The sequence below is a fragment of the Rhinoderma darwinii genome, chromosome 3 (assembly GCF_050947455.1).
Source record: "Rhinoderma darwinii isolate aRhiDar2 chromosome 3, aRhiDar2.hap1, whole genome shotgun sequence".
Taxonomy (NCBI): Eukaryota; Metazoa; Chordata; class Amphibia; order Anura; family Rhinodermatidae; genus Rhinoderma; species Rhinoderma darwinii.
In genome coordinates this window covers 389,764,832-389,790,358 of record NC_134689.1, presented here as the reverse complement: position 1 = coordinate 389,790,358, position 25,527 = coordinate 389,764,832, and the positions used below count along the sequence as shown (strand labels likewise).

Genomic DNA, 25,527 nt, shown 5'->3' with positions numbered 1-25,527 from the left:
CAAGGTTCAGGCTGTGGCGGAATGGGTCCAACCTGCCTCCCTGAAGGCGTTACAGTGTTTTTTGGGGTTTGCTAATTATTACAGGAGATTTATTGCTAACTTCTCGGTCATCGCTAAGCCCCTTACGGACCTCACTCGCAAAGGTGCTGATCTCCTCCACTGGCCTCCTGAGGCTGTCCAGGCTTTTGAGGTCCTTAAGAAGTGCTTTGTCTCGGCCCCGGTGCTGGTTCAGCCCAACCAAATGGAGCCATTTATCGTGGAAGTTGACGCATCTGAGGTGGGAGTGGGGGCTGTGTTGTCCCAGGGTACCAGGTCCCTCACCCATCTCCGCCCCTGTGCCTACTTCTCCAGGAAGTTTTCGCCAACTGATAGTAACTATGATATTGGCAACCGCGAACTCTTAGCCATTAAATGGGCATTTGAAGAGTGGCGCCACTTCCTGGAGGGGGCTAGGCACCAGGTAACGGTCCTTACCGACCACAAGAATCTGGTGTTCCTAGAATCTGCCCGGAGGCTAAACCCGAGACAAGCTCGATGGGCGTTATTTTTTACCAGATTCAATTTTTTGGTTACCTATAGGGCTGGGTCTAAAAATATTAAGGCTGATGCACTGTCGCGTAGCTTCATGGCCAGCCCTCCTTCGGAGGAAGATCCTGCTTGTATTTTGCCTCCAGGTATAATCATTTCCTCGATCGATTCTGATTTAGTCTCTGAAATTGCTGCTGATCAAGGTGCAGCTCCCGGGAACCTTCCTGAGAACAAGCTGTTTGTTCCCCTGCAATTCCGGCTAAGGGTACTTAGGGAAAATCATGACTCTGCACTATCTGGCCATCCAGGCATCCTGGGTACCAAACACCTCATTACCAGAAATTATTGGTGGCCTGGGTTGCCTAAAGACGTTAAGGCCTACGTCGCCGCTTGTGAGGTTTGTGCTAGGTCCAAGACTCCCAGGTCCCGACCAGCGGGCTTACTGCGTTCGTTGCCCATTCCCCAGAGACCTTGGACACATATCTCCATGGATTTTATCACCGATTTGCCTCCATCCCAAGGCAAGTCGGTGGTGTGGGTGGTGGTGGACCGCTTCAGTAAGATGTGCCACTTTGTGCCCCTCAAGAAACTACCCAACGCCAAAACGTTGGCTACCTTGTTTGTCAAACACATCCTGCGTCTCCATGGGGTCCCTGTCAATATTGTTTCGGACAGAGGGGTACAATTTGTTTCATTGTTTTGGAGAGCCTTCTGTATGAAGTTGGGGATTGATCTGTCCTTCTCCTCTGCCTTCCATCCTGAAACCAATGGCCAAACGGAGAGGACTAATCAGTCTCTAGAACAATACTTAAGGTGTTTTGTCTCTGACTGTCAATTTGATTGGGTCTCTTTCATTCCCCTCGCCGAATTTTCCCTTAATAACAGGGTCAGTAACTCGTCTGGGGTCTCTCCTTTTTTTTGTAATTTTGGGTTTAATCCACGGTTCTCCTCCGTTTCACCTGGTAGTTCCAACAATCCTGAGGTAGAGGTCGTTCATCGGGAACTGTGCACAGTCTGGGCCCAGGTTCAGAAAAACCTAGAGGTGTCCCAGAGCGTACAAAAAAATCAGGCTGATAAAAAACGTTCTGCTAACCCCCTGTTTATGGTCGGGGATCTGGTGTGGTTGTCGTCTAGGAACTTGCGTCTCAAGGTTCCATCCAAGAAGTTTGCTCCCCGGTTTATTGGGCCGTATAAGGTCATTGAGGTCCTCAATCCTGTCTCCTTCCGGCTGGAGTTACCCCCGTCTTTTCGGATACACGACGTGTTTCATGCCTCCCTCCTCAAACGCTGCTCCCCGTCCTTGGCTCCCTCGAGGAGACCTCCTGTTCCCATCCTCACCCCGGAGGGGGTGGAATTCGAGGTGGCCAGGATTGTGGACAGCAAAATGGTCCAAGGCTCCCTCCAGTACCTGGTCCATTGGAGAGGATACGGGCCCGAGGAGAGGACTTGGGTACCCGCCCGGGATGTTCACGCTGGGGTATTGGTCAGGAGGTTCCACCTGCGTTTCCCCAGTAAGCCAGGTCCACTTAGAAAGGGTCCGGTGGCCCCTCATAAAAGGGGGGGTACTGTAAAGGATCTGCCAGGCACTGCGGGGTTAACTCCCAGAACTAATCAGTCAGCACCTGAGAATACATCCCTGAGACTGACTCCTGCTTCCACCATTCAGGCTGGCAGGCTTAGGAGTGGGAGAGCCTATCGTAACCTGGCCAGACTCCGCTAGCTCCCGCCCTCGGTCTATTTAAGCCTGCACTTCCTGTCCCTCGGTGCTTGTTATTGCTTTTGTTTCCTTCCTTGTGGTTCCTGGCCCAGCTACAGCTCCTGCTATTTTTGATCCTGCTCCATACCGACCCTGGCTTACCGACTACTCTTCTGCTTTTCGTTTTGTACCTCGCACACTCCTGGCTTGACTCGGCTCGTTCACCACTCTGGTTGCTCACGGTGTTGCCGTGGGCAACGGCCCCTTTTCCTTGCTTGTGTTCCTTGTATGTTTGTCGTGTTTGTCGTGCACTTACTGAGCGCAGGGACCGCCGCCCAGTTGTACCCCGTCGCCTAGGGCGGGTCGTTGCAAGTAGGCAGGGACAGAGTGGCGGGTAGATTAGGGCTCACTTGTCCGTCTCCCTACCCCCTGCCGTTACAATTTTGTTGCCCAATTTCTCCTGAGTGCAGCAATACCCCATTTGTGGCGATAAATTGCCGTTTGGGCCCATGGGAGGCCTCAGAAGGGAAGGAGCGCTGTGTGTTCTTTAGAGTGCAGATTTTGCTGGTTTGGTTTTCGGGTGCCGTGTCGCATTTGCAGAGCCCCAGAAGTATCAAAGCAATGGAAACCTACCAGAAGTGACCCCATTTTGGAAACTACACCCCTCAAGGAATTCATTTATGGGTAATGTGACCATTTCGACCCCATAGTTTCTTCACAGAACTTATTTGAATTGGGCTGGGAATTAAAAAATATATATTTTTTCCAATAATATGTCGTTTTAGCTCAAAAATTCTTATTTTCACAAGAAATAAAATACTCCATTTTGTTGCCCAATTTGTCCTGAGTGTGGCAATTCCCCATTTGTGGTGATAAACTGCCGTTTGGGCCCATGGGAGGGCTCAGAAGGAAAGGAGCGCTATTTGTTCTTTGGAGTCCAGATTTTGCTGGATTGGTTTTCGCGTGCCATGTCGCATTTGCAGAGCCCCAGAAGTATCAAAGCAATAGAAACTAACCACAAATGACCCCATTTTGGAAACTACACCCCTCAAGGAATTCATTTATGGGTGTTGTGACCATTTTGACCCCATAGTTTTTTCACAGAACTTATTTGAATTGGGCTGGGAATTAAAAACAAAATTATTTTTTTCAAATAATATGTAGTTTTGGCTGAAAATTTCTTATTTCCACAAGAAACAAAATACCCCATTCTGTTGCGCAATTTGTTCTGAGTGCCGCAATACCCCATTTGTGGTGAAAAACTGCCGTTTGGGCCAATGTTGGGGCTCAGAAGGAAAGGACCACCATTTGGCCTACTGGGGATTTTCTAGTGCGAAGTCATGTATGCAGAAGCCCCTGAGGTACCAGTACAGTTGAAACCCGCAAGAAGTGACCCCGTTTTAAAAACTACACCCTTAAGGCATTCATCTAGAGGTGTAGTGAGCATTTTGACAGGAGACCTACACCCCATAAACTGTAATGTGGGTTCTCCTGGGTATGGCAATACCCTACATGTGGCTGTTATCAGCTGCCTGGGCACACAGCAGGGCCCAGAGGGGAAAGACGAGGGGGGATAAGCTGTGCGGAGTGCATCAGGGTAAGTAAAATTGGGGTAAATTATAAGCCAAGGGATGTATGATAAATTTTAAAACACTCTTTCATACAGAGCTCTGGTTATTCGGGACATGTGTCACATTGATATATTGTGTCATCCCTTATCGCCCTCTTATAGCAGACTTTGCACCTCTTTTGACTTTTTCCCTTCTTGCCAGTTTGGGGAACTTCTCCTGGAAAGTGTTGCCCTGCTACGATGCGTGTGGCCCCGCTTCCAGAAGTACTGGGTGCCCCTCCTTCTTGGTCCCTAAAGATTAGGTTCTTGATTATCACCTCTTGAAATTCCAGGAAAGTTCCCGTCTGGCCTGCACATCGATGTAGCACGTACGCATTGTACAATGCCATCTGTATGATGTGCCCGGCCAGCTTCTTATACCTCACCGCATGGCACTGTAGGGCTTGAGGATTTGATCTGACAAGTCCATCCCTCCCATGTACCTATTGTAGTCCAGGATGCAGTCTGGTTTGGGCGTGGCCTTTCCTTCATATATCCTAAACCTGTAGGTATACCCTGATGCACTCTCACACAGCTTATACATCTTCACGCCATACCTTGCCCTCTTACCCGACAGGTACTCGCAGAATTTAACCCTCCCTTTAAAATGTACCAGGGACTCATCAATAGAAATACACTTCTCAGGGGTGTATGCTTGGGAAAACCGGGCACTGGAACGGTCTAATAGGGGTCTCCGTTTATACAAATGGTCAAAACTGGGGTCATCTTGGGGTGGGCACGGCTCATTATCAGTATAATGTAAGAAGCGAAGTATTGCCTCATTTATTTATTTTTTTAGGTTACAGTTCAGTTCTGAAGTTGCTTTGAGGGGCCCATATATTAGAAACCCCTATCAAACACCCCATTTTAGAAACTAGACCCCTCAAAGTATTCACAACAGCATTTAGAACGTTTATGAACACTTTAGGTGTTTCACAGAAATTTAGAGCAAAGTAGAGGTGAAATTTACATTTTTTTTTTTATCTGAAAATCCTCTTTATACCATTTTTTTTAAAACACAAAAGGATTTATCAGACAAACGCAACTTAATACGTATTGCCCAGATTCTGCAGTTTTGAGAAATATCCCACATGTGGCCCTAGTGCGATAATGGACTGAAGCACCGGCCTCCGAAGCAAAGGAACACTTAGTGGATTTTGAGGCCTCTTTTTTATTAGGCACCATGTCCGGTTTGAAGAGGTCTTGTGGTGCCAAAACATTGGAAACCCCCCAAAAGTGACCCCAATTTGGAAACTAGACCCCTTGCGGAATCCATTGCAGTTTTCTTGGGGTGCATGCGGCTTTTTGATCAGTTTTTATTCTATTTTTAGGTGGCGTGGTGACTAAAAAACAGCAATTCTACTATTGTTTTTTTATTCTATTTTTTTTACAGCGTTCACCGTGCGCCATAAATGACATATTCACTTTATTCTGCGGGGCGATACGATTACGGCGATACCCTATGTTTATAGTTTTTTTTTATGTCTTATGGCGTTTGCACAATAAAATACGTTTTGTAATAAATCATTCACTTTTTGTGTTACCTTATTCTAAGAGCCAGAACTTTTTATTTTTCCATCAATAAAGCCGTGCGAGGACTTGTTTTTTGCGTAACGAACTGTAGTTTCGATCAGTACCATTTTTCGGTACATGCGACTTTTTGATCTCTTTTTATTCCATTTTTTGGGAGGTGAAGTGACCAAACAATTGTGATTGTGGTACGGTTTATTATTATTTTCTTTTACGGCGTTCACCGAGCGGGATAAATAACTAAATAATTTTGTAGTTCAGCCCATTACGGACGCGGCAATACCAATTATGTATAGTTTATTTGTTTGTTTATATTTTTTTATTAATAATAAATGACTGATAAGGTAAAAAGGGGGATTTTTACTTTTAAAACTTTTCTTTTCTTATTTTTACACTTTTTTTTTAAACTTTTTTTTACTTTATTACTTTGTCCCACTAGGGGACTTGAGGGCAGGAGGCCCTGATCGCTATTCTAATACACTGCACTACATGCGTAGTGCAGTGTATTAGAACTGTCAGCTACTCACTGACAGCAAGCTTAGTGGGTCCTGACGTTGTCAGGACCCACTAGGCTTCCGTCTATGGCATAGCCGGACGCCATTGTTTGGTGTCCGGTTGCCATAGTCACCATCGCCGGCCGCTATCGTGTAGCAGGCCGGCGATGGCAGCTTAACCCCTAAAAAGCCGCAATCTCTAAAGAACGCGGCTTTTAAGGGGTTAATCAGCGGGGACACAGCGATCGGTCCCCGCTGTAGGAGCTGTGACAGCTGCTGTACGAGACAGCAGCTGTCACAGCTCCTGTATGTGTCGGGAGGACGGCCGAAACGGCCGTTACTCCCGAGACGTACTATTAGGTCATGGAGCGCGAACGATACAGCTGCCATGACCTAATAGTACGTTCAGGAGCAGGAAGGGGTTAATCGTTTTTTAATTCAACTTCAGTTGTGCCCGTACTCTTCTTTTTACTATCGCACTTGTGTGATCACTTATAAAAGGTGTTAGTTATGCTCTTTATTATCACTGAGGCCCCATACACACGACCGTGCCCGTAATCACAATCTGCGATTACGGGCACGGCCGGCCACGGACGTCTGCGAACAGTCATCCGGATTTGCGGACCGTGTTCCCATTATAAAGTATAGGACCATGGCTCATAAAATAAAAAAATAGGACATGTCCTATTTTTTACGGAAGGTTTCTACGGCCATAGAAATGAATGGGTCGGTAATTACGGACGAAATCTACGGTCGTGTGCATGGGCCTTACTCTTGATTTTGTAATGTGTCCGTAAAACTTTTGGTCTGTCCGTGATTTTTAGCCCAGTTGTCCAGAAATTTCTGAAGTGGAGGTTGGCAACGATGCCGGGGAGTCTTCAGCGAGCGGAGGAGCTCCCTCCACTCTGAACTAATTCTGAAGCAGGGAGCTGATAGTTTCCTGCTTCAGAATTAGTGGCTACTCCTTGAGCGGAATCCCCGTTGCCGATGATCTGGACATTGACGTCAGTGGCTCCTCCTGGAGCGGACTCCCTGTCCAGAGTCGGCAACGGGGATTCGCTCAAGGAGTATCCACTGACGTCACTGTCCATATATGGACAGTGACATCAGGGCTTCCCTCTAGGAACGGAATCCCCGGCCTATGCTCTGGCTGGGGATTCCGCTTCTAGAGGGAGTCTCAATGGCGCTGTCTACAGGGTGGGGGTAGCACGATCTACAGGGGGGTGGCACTATCAACATGGAAATTGGGGCACTATATAGGGGCACTATCTACATGGGCACTGTGTCACTATCGAGAGGGCACTGGCACTTTATATATGGGCACTGGCACTAGGGGCAGCTTTGGGGGTATTATACTGTATAAGGGCAGCTAGGGGAGCATTATACTGTATGAAGCAGTTATGGGGTGATTATACTGTATGGGGAGGCTATTGAGGTATTATGCTGTAACGGGGCTTTAAGCTGTATGGGGCAGCTATGGGGCTTTATACTGTATGGGGCAGTTATGGGGCATTATACTGTATGGGGCAGCTATGGGGGCATTATACTGTATGGGGCAGCTATGGGGGCATTATGCTGCATGGGGTAGCTATGGGGCATTATGTTGTATGGGAGAATTTGGGCATTATACTGCATGTGGGCCTCTGTGTGGGCATTACAGCATGTTTGAATCTATGTGGGCATTATACTGTATGGGGCATTTGTGTTGGCCTTATACTGTATGGGGACATTATATTGTATGGTGGCAGCAAGAGGGCAATATACTGTGGCACTTCCTACATGGGCACTGTGTCACTATCTACAAGGGCACTGGAACTAGGGGCAGCTAAGGGGGCATTATACTGTATGGGAAATTTGTTTGGGCATTATACTGCATGGGAGCATCTGTATTGGTATTATACTGCATGGGAGAATATGTGTGGGCTTTATACTGTATGAGTGCATCTATGGGTCATTATACTGTATGGTGGCAGCTAGAGGGCATTATACTGTGTAGCGGCAGCTATTTGGTATTATACTGTGTGGGAGGCACTATCGGAGCATGATACTGTGTGAGCTGAATCGGGTGTGTATTGGCGGGGATTGGGTGGGATTAGAGGCGTGGCTTAAAATAAAAAAAAATGTCCCTCTTTGAGATACTTCAAAGTTGGGAGGTATGCATCCCAATCCTTATTCAGCGCTTGACACTGATTCAAGTACTAGTCCTACGGCCCTATGCACATGACCGTAAAAAACGTCCGAAACTGCGGACAGCCGGACCCATTTGCTACTATTCTCCACGGACACCTATCCATTTATTTACGGTGTCTGGGTCGTAGCGGTGTACCTGCAAAAGATAGGACATGTCCTATCTTTTGCTTATTACGGGCTGAAAATGCGGGCTGCTGGCTGTGATTATGGGCACAGCCCTGTGCGTGAGGCCTTAGTCTCCTGATATGTTCTCAGAAGCACCCAGCTCTCCCAGTGAGGGCTTTCTGAATAAAAACCATTGCAATTTTCTGGGTTTTGATTTTGTTTTATTTTTATTCTTTTTTTAACATTTTTGCACCTACATGTCATTGTGGTTGAAGATCATCTCTCAGAATGTAATGTATGTTCACACTGAGTTTTTTTGCAGGCAGAAAATCTACCTCAAATTTCCTTCAGGAAGAAGAGTTCATTACTTGTTCTTGCCCTATTGCGTTATTTAGTTTTGTAATGTTAGTATTTGAATGTATGGTTTAGTGCAAAACATGTTCGTGGTGTTTATAATAAGATGGCTAATGCATTGTCTTGTTCACAGATGTCGGTTTTCGGTGACTCGCACACAGGGTCTTTTGCTGAGGTGGAGCACCCCCCCCCCCTCATTAAATGTGGGCCCTAGTCGAAGCCAATTTGTGAGTCTTTTAATGGATTTTGTTCCGGCTACGTGGAAGTGTCATTGTAGAGCGTGGGATTTACGGTTGGAGGTAGCTGATGGTATTTTTTCGGTGAATGACCGCCGACACCCCGAAACCACATTGGATTTCTTGGTAAAATTGCGTCGGGGCGGCAGAAGTGCTACGATGTTCGGCTGGCATTTAGCCGGTGTGGCATTTATGTTGAAACTGTAGGGATTTAAGGATGTCACTAAAGAATTCATAGTGCGCCAGACATTTAAGGGATGGAAGAAGGAAACAGTCTCCCGCGATACGAGACGACCTGTTTATTTTGCGTAACTGGGTAGGATTTTGTCAGTGATGGAAAAAATTTGACGTGATGGCTATGAATGTTGTCTGTTCCGCACAGCTCTTTCTTTGGCCTGCTTTGCTGCGCTGCACATTAGTGAGCTGGTTTCGCCTAGCGCAAGGAAGATGGGTGGACGTTCAGCGTCAGATATTGTGGTTCTGCCGAATTCACTAAAAATCTGTGTGTGCTAGTAGAAGACAGACCAGGCCTGGAGCGGGTCCTGGTTGTCAGTCGGCAGGTTGGGGGGCCCACTCTGCCCCGTGGCTTAGTTAGCAATCTCCTGGGCCCCTCACGTGTTTCAAATTTGAGTCCGTTTTTAAGTCCTGCTTGAGATAAATGGACCCTTGGGTACTCCCACGCACTCGGCCATTGGGCGCAAGCTCACCGCCGCTATTGGGTGTTGGGGCTCTGCCCTAGGGCATAAGAGTAAACCGATCTCTGATCACATCTCGGCCTGTTGCTAGATGGTTTTGTATAAGCTGAGGTCTTGGACAACTGCCTAGCCCCTCTACTCCCAATCGGGGAGCAGACAATGATCCACCGGAAAATCCACTGCCGAGGAAGACATCGCTGAGGGATTTGCACAGCCCTGCCCCCCTTGGAGATGCTACTGCCGCTTCCCCAGAAGACCATGGCTCCAAGGAAGAAAGCTGCGGAGCCCCAGATGGTGAGACAATGACTGAAGCCCAACCTGGGCCATCGACCCTGGCCCCCCCGGGTGCTGCCCGGCCAGGTCCCCAGACCTCCAGGCAAGAGGCCGGCAGGAAACCCAGGCAAGGTGCCCTCTTTCTGGAGCCTTGAATGAGACAGACTCCCGTAAACCTCCTTCAGCTTGAGGACGATAGAGTGCCAGACATGACCCGGGAGGTGTTCGCCATGAAGATGGTCCTGGAACATGGCCTCCCCAAGGCAGAGACTGTGAGCATTCACTCCTTCATCACTGGGATGTTCTATATCACCTTTACCAGCATCAATATCTGCAAGCGCTACTGGGAGATGGTAAAGGGTGCGAAGATGGACTCCCCCCTTTGCTCGATTTGTGGGCAACTGCCCAGTCCAGTGAGAGGAAAGGACGGTAACCATCTCAATGCGGAACCCACACATCCCAGGATACTACATCACGACCTTCCTAAAGCATTTCTGCAACGTGTTTTTCGGGATATAGAAAAAAGCTCCTTGTTTCGGGCGCTTCTGTGTAGCAGGATTTTCGTTCACTCCAGACCCATTTTTTGATAAAAATATTTTTTATTTTCACATGACGTGAGTGACAACTATGAAACATAAAAGGATAAAATATATGTGGACTGCAACGCGATTCAACGCCGGACCGGCGTCTTCGTCGGGCGGATAAAAAAGAGATATGCTTATGAAATTATAACATCACAATCGTCTGTAGTCCTGTTCGGGTTGCGCTCCGCGATGCAGAGAAAAACCATGATACTCCAAAAGGAAGCTGACAAGAAAAAATAAATATAAATAGGACTTTTTTCGAAATAAGACACCGGAACGAAATTATAATATCCCCATTAGAGAAAAATGAAAAACCAGTAAAATATAGACACAAGTAAAGCGGTGTTCCCTGAGGCAGAGAAGAAACATGACTCTCCAAAAGGATGTTTAAAGTAAAAACACTAATTAGACTGTTCAAAATAAGACAACAAAACAAAATCATAATACCCTGACTAGAGAGAAACGAAAACTTTATAAAATATAGATAGAAGCCAAACAGTGTCCCTCAGTACAGAGAAGCAATATGATACTCCAAAAGGAAGGTGTTAATGAAAACACCGACGGGACCTTTCACAGGAAGACACCAAAACTAAATTAAAATACCCCTGCTAGGGAGATACAGAAAAACAGTTTAATATGGACATAGGAAGTACTCTTTTCAAGAAACTATATATCTATATGATTACCTGTGTGCTTTTTTACATAAACTTTTTAAATTGTCTATATAACGCATGTCTCCACCTTATACCTTTGAACCCTGACCCGCCTTTGTGTTTTGGCGTTTTTTCTTCTTTGAAGTTCCATCTTAATTAGTGCAATCAGCATTACCACAAACAAACCAACATATATATATATATATATATATATATATATATATATATATATATATATACTGTATATACATCTATAGCATATCTCTTTTTTTATTTGCCTGACGAAGACGCCGGTCCGGCGTTGAAACGCGTTGCAGTCCACATATATTTTATCCTTTTATGTTTCATAATTGTCACTCACGTCATGTGAAAATAAAAAATATTTTTATCAAAAAATTGGTCTGGAGTGAACGAAAATCCTGCTACACAGAAGTGCCCGAAACAAGGAGCTTTTTTCTATATCCTGAAAAACAAATCAAAAGACCACGTCGAGGAAACTCCAGGCTTGGAGGCATCCACCGTGGGTCCGCTCCCAAGGCTTGCACAGTGTACCGGAAAGTTTACCAGACGAGCAATTAAGTCAAGTTGTGCTGATGATCCTGCACAACCAAACTAGGTGAGTCGATAACAACTTCACCGTAAAAAATATATTTTAAGAGCAAATACAACATCACCCCAGAGGAGCGCCCTTTCTCCCTCTTTTTATACCCTTTTCCAAGCATTTCTGCAACGTGGTGAGGGACCCTGTCATGATCTGTGGGAATGTGGACTCACTGCGCCGTACCGCCGTAGCGGAATAGCAGCTGGCCAACAGAGTACCAAGTCAATATATATAGTCAAAGCACAAGGGTACATGTGATAGTTCAGACAGCAGCAACGGCTAGGCACAGATGGGATCTTGATGGCAGGTGATGCAGATGAGACAGATGACACTGGACGAGGTGCAACACAGCAGACTTGGCAGAACTCTACTTCAACGCTATAGCGAGCACAGGAAAAACTACAATACGGGATACAGCACACAGGTAGCAGGGCATTGGAACATCGGGAACAGGATAACACTATGGAACCATTTGCAAGTCTAACCGAGGAATACGAAAAATGCTCAGGCAATGAGCCAAGGTGCAGGCCCTTCTTATAGTCCAGAGTGACCATGGGCTAATTAATGATGTTTAATATGTGCACGCACTGGCCTTTTAAGGCCGGGCACGAGCGTGCACGCGCGCACCCTACAGGACACAGCAGAGTGGAGCGTAAGTGAGTGCTGGCGTCTCCTGGGGAGGAGATGCAAGCCAGCACTCACTAGACCATGGCTGCGGCCATCAAGGGGTGGGTAATCCCGACGGTCCGCGGCCATGGACGTTACAGACCCAACCCACATCTTGGACGGGAATGGCTTCTGGACAGGCAAGTGGTCCATCATTGTCGGCTTGCACAATGACTCATCCGCTCCAGACGGAGTGCAGCACCTGCCCCAGACATTTTCTTTGGGGAACTCCTCAGGACTGATTTTCTACTCCGACATGCCACACACCTGCTGAAAAATCGGTTTGAAGGTTCATGAAATGAAACTGTAAAGAGGCCGCCTGCAGGATTTGTCGTGTTGCAGGGCACGAAGCTAAGGACTTTCCTAAAAAGACCAACTGCAACCTCTGTGGCCAGGCAGACAATGTCTGAAAGGATTATCCCATGAGAGAGGACCTACGCTTCGGTTGCCAAGGGACCGATGAGAGCAAAGCCTGCACCACCCCACCAACCCCGGAAGCCACCAAGAAGCAGGGTAAGAGGACTCCTCCCCCTCCCCTGACTACCCGTGTCCCGAGTTCAACCCCCCTCGGGTCGCCTCCCCTCATGTCACCCCCCCCCACTGAGGCTTTTCCCTTTACCTTCCCTGCCTCAGGGGTTCTATCACCTGGTCCCCTCCCCACCCAACGCCCCACTCCCCTGCAGCAGTATTAACTGTCCCTCCGCCCGCTGCTGCAATCTTCTCCCTAGAGGATTTTTCCCCTCTTGTCCCCACAGGCTCTCTTCAGAGAGCGAGGAAAGGGTGGCACATCCCCAGTGCCAAAAAAATCACAAAAAGAAGGTGGTGGAGGACACTGAGGACCCGCTGCCTGTAGAGGAAGAGATGGAGCACAATGTGGAGCAACTGGTGTCCGAACCAGGGTCCGTAGAACCCCCAGACACCCATGTAGACTCCCTGCTTGACAGACTTGCCGAAGAGGGCCTGATAATGGTCCGGGAGCCATCAGAATCCAGGGATGAAGACCCTCCTGACCGTGGTAACTAAGGAGTACCGTTCTATGCTAACCCCCTCCTTTTACCTTGCATTATGGATAATCTCAACATCTTTAGCATCAATGTGAGAAGCATCAGGAACAGGTCTGGACTGCAGACTGTACTAAACTTTTTACCCACACAGGACTGTGATATTTATATGCTGCAGGAATGTGCTTTGCATTCTTCTAGGTCAAACAACCATCAAGCCAGACAGTGGACTCACGGCCCTTCCTAATGGCCTGTTGGGGGCAGCACGGGTGCAGCAGGAGTCGCTTTCCTCATCAAGGGGGGGCACGTTCACACTTGATTCCATCCAAGAGCTTGTCTGTGGCCGACTTATGGTCGAAGACGGTTCTTGTGCGGGCGAGCCGCTTAGGCTCATCAATGTGTACGCCCCCCAGTCGGGAGCTTGTCACCACTAGGGCAGTGGTGTTGGGTGGGGACTTTAACTGCCCTATCGAAGAGTATGGTCGCATCTTAGCAAAGACCAACTTAGATTGTTCCTCTAAACTGCTAGTCGAGACAGTGACTCAGACATCCTTGCGGGATGCTTTGGGCTCCATGCGGGTCGGCGCTGCCAACTGGAGCCGCCCCGATGGCTCACGGTGACTGCACATGGACTTTGTGTTCAACTCTCGGGCGGTGAAACGTATTGGTTGTTCCATGGTCCCCTGCTTTTTCACTGACCACAGGGCCATTAGGCTGCGGGCTATTCTGGGCTCCGGGTTTCCTCCCGGCCCAGGCTCCTGGAAGCTCAACTGTGCCCTGCTGGAAAGAGAAGAGGTGTTGGAGGAACTTAGGAATGGCTACATTGTGTGCAGCAATGATAAATGTCTGTTTAACAACACCGCTGATTGGTGGGAATATGTTAAAGTTAAGTTTCGCAGTTTCTTTCAGGCAAAGGGCCGTCAACAGGCGTGTGAGCGGGGGAGTGACTTCAGGGATCTGCAAAGATAATTGCGCTCCTTGCAAGATCTCCACCAGTGCGGCTGGGACATCAGAGTTGAGCTGGAGGATACCAAAAAGGGTCTGAAAAGGCACTTTGGGGAGGAGTCCAAGCGCATCATCTTTTGCTCCATGGTGGAGAACCTGGAGAAGGGTGAGAAATGTAACTTTTCTTTTTCAGGAAGCTCCACGCAAGGCACACGCCCCTGTCAGAGCTGCGAAGCGAGACCGGAAACATCATGACGGGGAAGGAGGGAGTGATGACAGTCATCAGAGACTTCTACAGCAACCTCTACTCTCTGAAGACCACTGATCCGGATACTGCAAACAAATTCCTGTCCGATATCACTAATCCTCTTGATCCTGTAGGTGCGTCGGCAATGGATGCCCCCTTAACTATGGAGGAGCTGCACTCTGCAGCCACATCCCTCAGGCACCGCAGGAACCCGGGCAGTGATGGTCTCTCAACAGAGCTCTACAAAGTGCTGTGGGACCTCATTGGCCCGGACCTGTTGGAGCTGTACAGAGAGATGGTCGTAGAGGGCAGAATGCCTCTGTTGTTGAGGGAAGGAATGATCACGATCCTGTATAAGCGGAAGGGAGAGAGACGGGACTTGAAAAACTGGCGTCCCATCTCTCTCCTGAACGTGGACTACAAGATCCTCGCCAAGGTACTGGCCAATTGGCTGAAGGGTGTCATCGGGCGGATCATCCACACGGACCAGACCTGCGGCAATCCTGTCCGCATGATCGCAGACAACCTTGCTCTCATGAGAGACACTGTGCAATACGTGAATGCCTGCCGCATGTCCGCGGCCCTGGTCAGCCTTGACCAGGAAAAGGCATTTGATCGTGTTTCACACGTCCTTATGGGCAAGGCGCTGCGAAGGTTCGAGCTGGGATAAATGTTCTGTTCCTATGTTAACCTGATGTACCTTGACATTTTCAGCACAGTGCTGGTGAACGGCTGGAAGACTGACCCCTTCCCGGTACTCTCTGGGGTCAGACAAGGCTGTCCTCTTTCACCTCTCCTTTTTGTTTGGGTTATAGAACTCCTCGCGGAGTCTATTCAGCAGAATGGAGAGATCAGAGGGATCACCGCACCAGGCCCAGGACACTTCGAGGTCAAGTGCTCGCTGTACATGGACGATGTGACCGTCTTCTGCGCTGACCAGCATTCGGTGACTACACTGTCCAGACCTGCGAGGAATTCAGCCGAGCTTCAGGGGCCAAGGTCAACTGCGGGAAGTCGTAAGCCATGCTCTTTGGAGGATGGACCCAGACTTCCTCTGCCCCCTTCCCCTTCTCTATCCAGCCAGACTTCATCAAAATCCTGGGAGTCTGGTTCGGGAAGGAAGGAGCAGCCCTAAAGTCTTGGCAGGACCGCTTGGCTATCGTCAATCAGAAGACCGGAATGTGGAGCCTTATATGGCTTACCATCGAGGGAAAGACTCTTGTACTGCGTAATGAGATCCTGCCTGTGCTTAAACACACAGCGCAGGCCTGGCCGCCACATGTCACCGTGCACACGGCCATTACCAGGGCTGTCTGTCCATTTTGGAGCCCCAGACAAAGCGAAAAAGTAAAGCAGGCAGTCATGTACAAGGAGCACCACAAAGGTGGAAAAGAAGTCCAAGACATCCCAAGTCTGCTGCAGGCATCTTTTGTGTGTGACAGCATCCGCAGGACTCTTAAAAAGACTGATGTTAGCTCGCTGGGCAGGTCCGTGTCTTGCTTCTTTCTCCTGCCTCTTTGGAGGAGGGTGGGACAGGTCCTACCCTTTCAACTGGGTTGTTCCCTGGTACTACCAGGACCTTCTCAAGTTTGTGAGGGAACACCAGCTGGAGGGACTCAAACCCGACTTGTGGAAGCCAAAGACTATCCACAAGCTCTTCCGAGCAAAGGACATAGCGGAGTCTATTCCTGGGCTCTCTGCTGCCACAGCCGAGACTGTTTGGAAGAACGTGGCTTCTAGCAGGTCAACCAATGGGCACAAAGACCTGGCATGGATGGCCATTCAGGGAGGACTAACCTTGAGAACCTTCATGCACGCCTGTGGACTATGCAACACCAGGTACTGCCCCAGGTGCCCATTCGCTAAGGAAACACCTTTGCACTTCTTCTGGCAGTGCCCGTTTGTACAAGCCCTGTTGGACGCCCTGGAATATGATCTCAGAGACTCTGTTCCCAGGAACAGCCTGGAGCACACTTCAGTGCTCTATGGACTTTTCCCTGGGATCCATAGCGTTGGAGATATCCAGGAAGCTTGGCGCCTTATGAACTGTGTTAAGGATGCTTTGTGGCTTTCCAGGACTTGCCTGGTTATGAACTGGGAGTGGATGTCAGTACAGGAATGCCGCAGGCTGGTCTGCAGCCTGCTCAGGGACTATTCCATCATGGACAGTTTGGACGTCGACTAAGAAGGGGATTAAAACCCTTCTCCTTCCCCCCCTCTCCCCCTTGGTGTGTCTGTCTTTCAATAAAGCTTCGGGCCTGTGATTTCCCCCTCCTTTTGCCCTACTTTCCCTCCACTCATCCCCTATCGCTTGCCTGTTATTTTGTTGATTGATATGTGATGCTTTATCAGAATGTGGATGTAGTGCAGAGTGTAATGTACAGTGTAGGATTTGTGTCTTTCTGTATGTTGTGCTTCTGTTTTACTTAGAATGTGTGTGATATTTATTGTGCTGCAATCCAGTTGCACTGGTCGCAGTATACTGTATGCTTGTATTTTGACGACTGATTGCTAATAAAGCTATTTTCAATCAAAAAGCGGATTTCCCAGGGCGAGGCTCATCCATTGTGATTTCCCCAAATGCGGGAAACTCGACTGCATGATTTGTGGTAGTGGGGGACTGCGTTCGCGCTTTCCCCTGATTTACTCTGGTGAAAAACTGTGCTTATTACTCAGTGCTGACTGTTACTAGTCAGAGGTACTTGCTAGATCGATCGATCGAGCCATCAATTGACCTCTGGGTGACAGTGAGGATTGGGGACATCTCTATCTCCTCTTCCTTATCACTTGCCTGTGGTTTTGTTGATTCGATATGTCATGCTTTATCTGAATGTTGAATGTCAAGTGTCTTTGCTGTATGTTGTGCTACTTAGAACATGTGAGATTGATTGATTGATTGCTTGGGCTGAAAATCACCTGTCTGGATCCAACTGCACCAAAAAAAACGGATGCACCCTTTGGTATGGTGCTGTGGGGGAGCGGGCAGCACCCCGTGTTTTTCTACTGGGGCACCCCACGTCCCAGGCTCAAATCTAAGCACTTCCAAGATGCACAGCAGCAGCCAGGGTATTTGCATACAGGGGCCAGGTGGCGGCTTATAGCCAAAATGTTGCCGTGAGACTGAGAGGCAGGACATGTTAGGGGAAAGGGTCGCCATGCCTCGGCTTCTTGAAGCCGAGCAGGAAAAGGAGAGCGTTCACTGATCACACTGTCGTTCGTCCACGAAGGGGGAGACAAAGGCTGCGGGTACAGCTTGACATACTGACACCATACACCACTTTTTTGGATTGAAAACAGCTTTATTAACAATTGGTGGTCAAATCACCAGCATACAGTATAGTGTCAACCAGCGCTATGGGTTCCAGGGAAAAGTCCATAGAGCACCGAAGTGTACTCCAGGCTGTTCCTGGGAACAGAGTCTCTGAGATCATATTCCAGGGTGTCCAACAGGGCTTGTGCAAACGGGCACTGCCAGAAGAGGTGCAAAGGTGTTTCTACAATGAATGGGCACCTGGGGCAGTACCTGGTATTGCGTAGTCCACGTGCATGCATTAAGGTTCTCAGGGTTAGTCCTCCCTGAATGGCCATCCATGTCAGATCTTTGTGCCCATTGGTTAGACTGCTAGAAGCCACATTCTTCCAAACAGTTTCGACTGTGGCAGCAGGGAGCCCTGGAATAGACTCCGCTATGTCCTTTGCTAGGAAGAGCTTGTGGATAGTCTTTGGTTTCCACAAGTCGGGTTTGAGTCCCTCCAGCTGGTGTTCCCTCACAAACTTGAGAAGGTCCTGGTAATACCAAAGAACAACCCAGTTGTAGGGGTAGGAGCTGTCCCGCTTGTCCCATCGCAGCCTCCTCCAAAGAGGCAGGAGAAAGAAGCGCGACACGGACCTGCCTGCCGAACCAACATCAGTCTTTTTAAGAGTCCTGCGGATGCTGTCACACACAAAAGATGCCCGCAGCAGAATGGGGATGTCTGGGACTCCTTTTCCACCCTTGTGGGGCTCCTTGTACATGACTGTCCGCTTTACTCTGTCCATTTTGGAGCCCCAGACAAAGCGAAAGACAGCCCTGGTAATGGCCTGGCGCACAGTGACATGTGACGGCCAGGCCTGCGCTGTGTATCGAAGCACAGGCAGGATCTCATTACGCAGTACAAGAGTCTTTCCCTCGATGGTAAGCCGTATAAGGCTCCACAGTCCGGTCTTCTGATTGACGATAGCCAAGCGGTCTTGCCAAGACTTTAGGGCTGCTCCTTCCTACCCGAACCAGACTCCCAGGATCTTGATGAAGTCTGGCTGGATTGAAAAGGGGAAGGGGGCAGAGGAGGTCTGGGTCCATCCTCCAAAGAGCATGGCTTCCGACTTCCCACAGTTGACCTTGGCCCCTGAAGCTCGGCTGAAGTCCTCGCAGGTCTGGACGAGTGTAGTCACCGAATCCTGGTCAGCGCAGAAGACTGTCACGTCGTCCATGTACAGCGAGCACTTGACCTCGAAGTGTCCTGGGCCTGGTGCGGTGATCCCTCTGATCTCTCCATTCTGCCGGATAGACTCTGCGAAGAGTTCTATAACACAATCAAAAAGGAGAGGTGAAAGAGGACAGCCTTGTCTGACCCCAGAGAGTACCGGGAAGGGGTCAGTCTTCCAGCCGTTAACCAGCACTGTGCTGAAAATGTCAAGGTACATCAGGTTAACATAGGAACAGAACATTTCTCCCAGCTCAAACCTTCGCAGCGCCTTGCCCATGAGGACGTGTGAAACACGATCAAATGCCTTTTCCTGGTCAAGGCTGAACAGGGCCGCAGACATGCGGTGGGCATTCACGTATTGCTCAGTGTCTCTCATGAGAGCAAGGTTGTCTGCGATCCTGCGGCCAGGAATGCCGCAGGTCTGGTCCGGGTGGATGATCCGCCCGATGACACCCTTCAGCCGGTTGGCCAGTACCTTGGCGAGGATCTTGTAGTCCACGTTCAGGAGAGAGATGGGACGCCAGTTTTTCAAGTCCCGTCTCTCTCCCTTACGCGTATACAGGATCGTGATCATTCCTTCCCTCAACGACAGAGGCATTCTGCCCTCCACCACCACCTCCCTGTACAGCTCCAACAGGTCCGGGCCAATGAGGTCCCACAGCGCTACGTATAGCTCTGCTGGGAGAGCATCACTGCCCGGGGTCCTGCCGTGCCTGAGGGATGTAGCGGCAGAGTGCAGCTCCTCCATAGTTAAGGGGGCATCCATTGCCGACGCACCTGCAGGATCAAGAGGATTAGTGATACCTGACAGGAATTTGTCAGCAGTATCCGGATCAGTGGTCTTCGGGGAGTAGAGGTTGCTGTAGAAGTCTCTGACGACTGCCATCACTCCCTCCTTCCCCGTCATAATGTTTCCGGTCTCGTCTCGCAGCTCTGACAGGGGCGTATGGTTTGCGTGGAGCTTCCTGAAAAAGAAATAGTTACATTTCTCACCCTTCTCCAGGTGCTCCACCTTGGAGCGAAAGATGATGCGCTTGGACTCCTCCTCAAAGTGCCTTTTCAGACCCTTTTTGGTCTCCTCCAGCTCAACTCTGACGTCCCAGCCGCACAGGTGGAGGTCTTGCAAGGAGCGCAATTGTCTTTGCAGATCCCTGAAGTCCCTCCTCCGCTCACACGTCTGTTGACGGCCCTTTGCCTGAAAGAAACTGCGAAACTTAACTTTAACATATTCCCACCAATCAGCAGTGTTGTTAAACAGACATTTATCATTCCTCCACACAATGTAGCCATTCCTAAGTTCCTCCAACACCTCTTCTCTTTCCAGCAGGGTTCAGTTGAGCTTCAAGGAGCCCGGGCCGGGAGGAAATCCGGAGCCCAGAACAGCCCGCAGCCTAACGGCCCTGTGGTCAGAGAAGAAGCAGGGGACCATGGAACAGCCAACATGGTTCACTGCCCGAGATGTGAATACAAAGTCTATGCGTGATCGCTGTGAGCCATCGGGGTGGCTCCAACTGTAGTTGGCAGCGCCGACCCCATGGAACCCACAGCGTCCCGCAAGGACGCCTGAGTCACCGTCTCGATTAGCAGTTTAGAGGAACAATTTAAATTGGACTTTGCTAAGACGAGACCATACTCTTCGATAGGGCAGTTAAAGTCCCCACCCAACACCACTGCCCTAGTGGTGACAAGCTGGGTGCGCAGGAGCTGGAAAAGTTCCAATCGCTCGCTCCCGACCAGGGAGGCGCACACATTGATGAGCCTAAACGGCTCGCCCGCCCAAGAACCATCTACCACCATCAGTCGGCCATAGACGAGCTCTTGGACAGAATCAAGTGTGAACGCGCCCCCCTTGATAAGGACAGCGACTTCTGCTGCACCCGTACTGCCCCCACCAGACCAGTAGGAAGGGCCGTGAGACCACTGCCTGGCCAGATGGTTGTATGACCTAGAAGAAGGCAAAGCACATTCCTGCAGCATATAAATATCACAGTCCTGTGTATGTAAAAAGGTTAGTACGGTCTGCAGTCTAGACCTGTTCCTTATGCTTCTCACATTGATGCTAAAGATGTTGAGATTATCCATAATGCAAGATAAAAGGAGGGGTTAGTACAGAACGATACTCGTTAGTTACCACCACGGTCCGGCGGTTCCTCATGTCTGGAGTCTGATAGTTCCGGGAGCTCTATCTGGCCCTCTTCGGCAAGTCTGTCGAGTAGGGAGTCAGCATGGGTGTCCGGAGGGGGGGCCGTGGGCCCTGGTTCGGACAACTGTTGCTCCACAATGTGCTCCATCTCTTCCTCTACCAGCAGCAGGTCCTCAGTGACCTCCACCACCTTCTTTTTGTGGTTTTCGGCACTGGGGCTGTCCCTCTCTTTCATCTTCCTCTGAAGAGAAGCTGCGGGGACAAGAGGGGGAAAATTCTCCAGGGAGAAGATTGCAGCAGCGGGCGGAGGGACGGTTAGTGCTGCTGCAGTGGAGAGAGGGGGTTGGGTGGGGAGAGGAGCAGGAGACAGAACCCCTGAGGTAGGGAAGGTAAAGTGAAAATCCTCAGTGGGGGTGACAGGAGGGGAGGGGACCCGAGGGGGGGTAGGGCTCGGGACACGGGAAGGGAGGGGAGAAGGAGGAGTCTTCTTACCCTGCTTCTTGGTGGCTTCCAAGGCCGGTGGTGGTGCAAGCTATGCTCCTGCCGTTCCCTTGGCAACCGAGGCATAGGTTCTCACTCTCATGGGACAATCCTTGTAGACATGGTCTGCCTGGCCACAGAGGTTGCAGATGGTCTTTTTAGGACAGTCCTTCATTTCGTGTCCTGCTACACGACAGATCCTGCAGGCGGGCGCTTTACAGTCCCTTATTCCATGACCCTTCAAACTGCATTTCCGGCAGGTCTGCGGCATGTCGGGGTAGAAAATCAGTCCTGAAGAGTTCCCCAAAGAAAATGCCTGGGGCAGGTCCTGCACTCGATCTGGAGCGGATGAGTCCTTGTGCAAGCGTACAATGACGGACCACTTGCCTGTCCAAAAGCCAATCCCATCCAAGATGTGGGTAGGGTCCCTCACCACGGTACAGAAATGCTTTAGGAAGGTCGTGATGTCGTTTGTTGGGATGTGTGGGTTCCGCATTGAGATGGTTACCCTCCTCTCCTCTCTCTGGACTGGGCAGTTGCCCACAAATCGAGCAAAGGGGAAGTCCGGCTTCGCAGCTTTTACCATCTCCCAGTAGTGTTTGCAGATGTTGATGCTGGCAAAGGTGATGTAGAACATCCCAGTGAAGAAGGAGTGGATGCTCACAGTCTCTGCCTTGGAGAAGCCATGGTCCAGGACCATCTTGGAGGCGAACACCTCCCAGGACATGTCCGGCACTCTCCCGTCAACCTCCTTCAGCTTGAGGACGACAGTCTGCCTCATCCAGGGCTCCAGAAAAGGGGCGCCTTGGCTGGGCTTCCTGCCGGCCTCTTGCCTGGAGGTCTGGGGACCTGTCCGGACAGCATCCAGGGGGGCCAGGGTCGATGACCCGGGTTGGGCTTCCGTCGTCGTTGTCTGGGGTTCCGCGGTCTTCTTCTTCGGAGCCATGGTCTTCTGGGGAAGTGGCAGCAGCTCCTCCAAGGGGGGCAGGGCTGTGCAAGTCCCTCAGCAATGTCTTCTTCAGCAGCATCTTCCTCAGCAGCGGGCCTGGGAAACCTGCCTTAGTGATCACAGTATCTCCTCTGCCAGGTAAGCATGATTTGTTTAGCGGCTGCCAGACGGGCGTCCACACAAGAAGCCCTACTAAGTCTGTGAAGATTTTTCCTTTTTTTTTTTGTCCGAAGCGGGCCGAAAATCACCTGTCTGGATCCAACTGCGCCAAAAAAACGGATGCACCCTTTGGTATGGTGCTGTGGGGGAGCGGGCAGCACCCCGTGTTTTTCTCCTGGGGCACCCCACGTCCCAGGCTCAAATCTAAACACTTCCAATATGCACAACAGCAGCCAGGGTATTTGCATACAGGGGCGGGGTGGCGGCTTATAGCCAAAACGTTGCCGTGAGACTGAGAGGCAGGACATGTTAGGGGAAAGGGTCGCCATGCCTCGGCTTCTTGAAGCCGAGCAGGAAAAGGAGAGCGTTCACTGATCACACTTTCGTTCGTCCACGAAGGGGGAGACAAAGGCTGCGGGTACAGCTTGACATACCGACACCATACACCACTTTTTTGGATTGAAAACAGCTTTATTAACAATTGGTGGTCAAATCACCAGCATACAGTATAGTATCAACCAGCGCAAACCGGATAACAGCCCAATCAATCAATCAATCAATCAATCAATCAATCAATCAATCAATCAATCAATCAATCAATCAATCAATATCTCACATGTTCTAAGTAGCACAACATTCAGCAAAGGTACAGGTCCTACACTTGACGTTCAACATTCAGATAAAGCATGACATATCGAATCAACAAAACCACAGGCAAGTGATAAGGAAGAGAAGAGATCACTTTTTATTTCATTTTTTTGTGGGAGATGAGGTTACCAAAAAATAGCGATTCTGGCGTTTAAATAAAAAAAAAATTACGCCGTACACCGTGCGGGTTAAATTATGATATATTGTAATAGTTCAGACTTTTACTGATGCGGCAATACTAATTATGTTTTATTTTTTTTAATTTTTTATACAGGGCTTAATAGGAGCACAAAGATGGCGGACCTGGGGGCCTTCATTAGGCCCCAAGGCAGCCATAGCAACCATCGCCACCCCGCGATTGCATTGCATGGGGCGCGATGAGCTGTTAGATGGGGTCGCCCCCTCTTTCTAATGATCTAAATGCCGTGGTCACTATTGACTGTGGCATTTAACGGGTTAAACATAACATTTAACATACAGCCGACACCCGCATCTTATGGAGCGGGTTCACTCCGTGAGCCTGTTCCATACTTCCCCTACCCGACTATGATGTATCGGTACGTCAAATGTCGGGAAGGTTTCAACATTGCTAATCTGGCTATATTAATATTTTAAGTTCGAGAAACATGTTATTCTCAAGTTTTTAAAACTGTCCGTAAAAATTTCTGTTTGTCCGTGATTTTGGGCCAACTTGTCCAGAAAATAACAAATTGGTGGTTGGCAACCCTGATCGGCAGCCCTGCCATGTGATCGCAGAGCCGCTGACTGCTTCTATGGCAACAGGAGACCTAACAATGGCCTCCTGCTCTGCCATTACGGAAGCTGATTAGGCCCCGCCTAGAGCCGAAGCCTAATCTCCTTGTTACATAGTTACATAGTTACATAGTTAGTACGGCTGAAAAAAGACACATGTCCATCAAGTTCAACCAAGGGACGGGAAAAGGGAAGGAAAAATTTCTACACATAGGAGCTAATATTTTTTTGTTCTAGGAAATTATCTAACCCTTTTTTAAAGCCATCTACTGTCCCTGCTGTGACCAGCTCCTGCGGTAGGCTATTCCATAGATTCACAGTTCTCACGGTAAAGAAGGCTTGTCGCCTCTGCAGCTTGAACCTTTTTTTCTCCAGACGGAGGGAGTGCCCCTTTGTTTTTTGAGGGGGTTTTACAAGGAACAGGATTTCACCATATTTTTTGTATGTGCCATTAATATATTTATATAAGTTAATCATGTCCCCCCTTAGTCGTCTTTTTTCAAGGCTAAATAGGTTTAATTCTTTCAGTCTTTCCTCATAACTTAAATTCTCCATGCCCCTAATTAGCTTCATTGCTCTTCTTTGTATTTTTTCCAACTCCAGGGCATCCTTTCTATGAACTGGAGCCCAGAACTGAACTGCATATTCTAGATGAGGCCTCACTAATGCTTTGTAAAGTGGCAATATTACATCCCTGTCCCGTGAGTCCATGCCTCTTTTAATACACGACAATATCCTGCTGGCCTTTGAAGCAGCTGATTGACACTGCATGCTGTTATTGAGTTTATGATTTACAAGTACACCCAGATCCTTCTCAAAAAGTGAATCCGCCAGTGTAGCTCCCCCTAGGACATATGATGCATGCACTGAACAACTAACAGATCTAATATATTTCACTACATAGGTAGTGCAATGTATAAAAAAAAAATCAGACAAAAAAAAATAATTAAAAAAAGTTTCCCCTATCCACATTTCCCTTATCCCTCCTACCCAATCGGAAAAGGATATGGAATCCCTCAGTAACAGGCATCTTTGTAGATCAAATGTACAGTAAATAAATGTCTATAGGAATCTGAGCACAGCTCATGCAGTGTGGTTGTTGCAGAGTCAACAGCAGTAAAACCTCCATCATTCCAAGCAAACACTCAGTAGGCGTTGGTGGTATAGTGGTGAGCATAGCTGCCTTCCAAGCAGTTGACCCGGGTTCGATTCCCGGCCAACGCAGCATGAGATTTTATTTTTGATTGGTTTGTGTTATACATTTTTTCTTACTCCAATTTTCATAGTTTTTTTTTTTTTCTTCTAATTTTATTTGTATGTTTATCAGCATAACAGTATGTACAGACCAAATGCTCATGGTAACGATTATAAGTACTATAATAACACAGAGACAGTCAGCAGGGACGGTCCAGACTTCCGTTTTTGGTAATAAAGTCTCAGTCATTTGCTCTGAGATTTCCTGCTGTGCTGATCTTGGGAGGAGTCCTTTATTATGTTATTAATGACAACATAATACATGTAA

General features: G+C 48.9%; 1 protein-coding gene and 1 non-coding gene across 2 annotated transcripts; one reads left to right on the top strand and one right to left on the bottom strand.

Moving 5' to 3' along the window:
• Nucleotides 1-21,548: 21,548 nt before the first annotated feature.
• On the bottom strand, nt 21,549-22,442 carry LOC142750545 (uncharacterized). The gene has a single exon (XM_075859546.1). It carries the CDS (start codon nt 22,440-22,442, stop codon nt 21,549-21,551), a length of 894 nt encoding a protein of 297 aa, XP_075715661.1.
• Nucleotides 22,443-25,157: 2,715 nt separating this feature from the next.
• Nucleotides 25,158-25,229, top strand: TRNAG-UCC (transfer RNA glycine (anticodon UCC)). Its single transcript has one exon. It is a non-coding gene; the product is annotated as a tRNA-Gly (tRNA).
• The last annotated feature ends 298 nt before the right edge of the window (nt 25,230-25,527 follow it).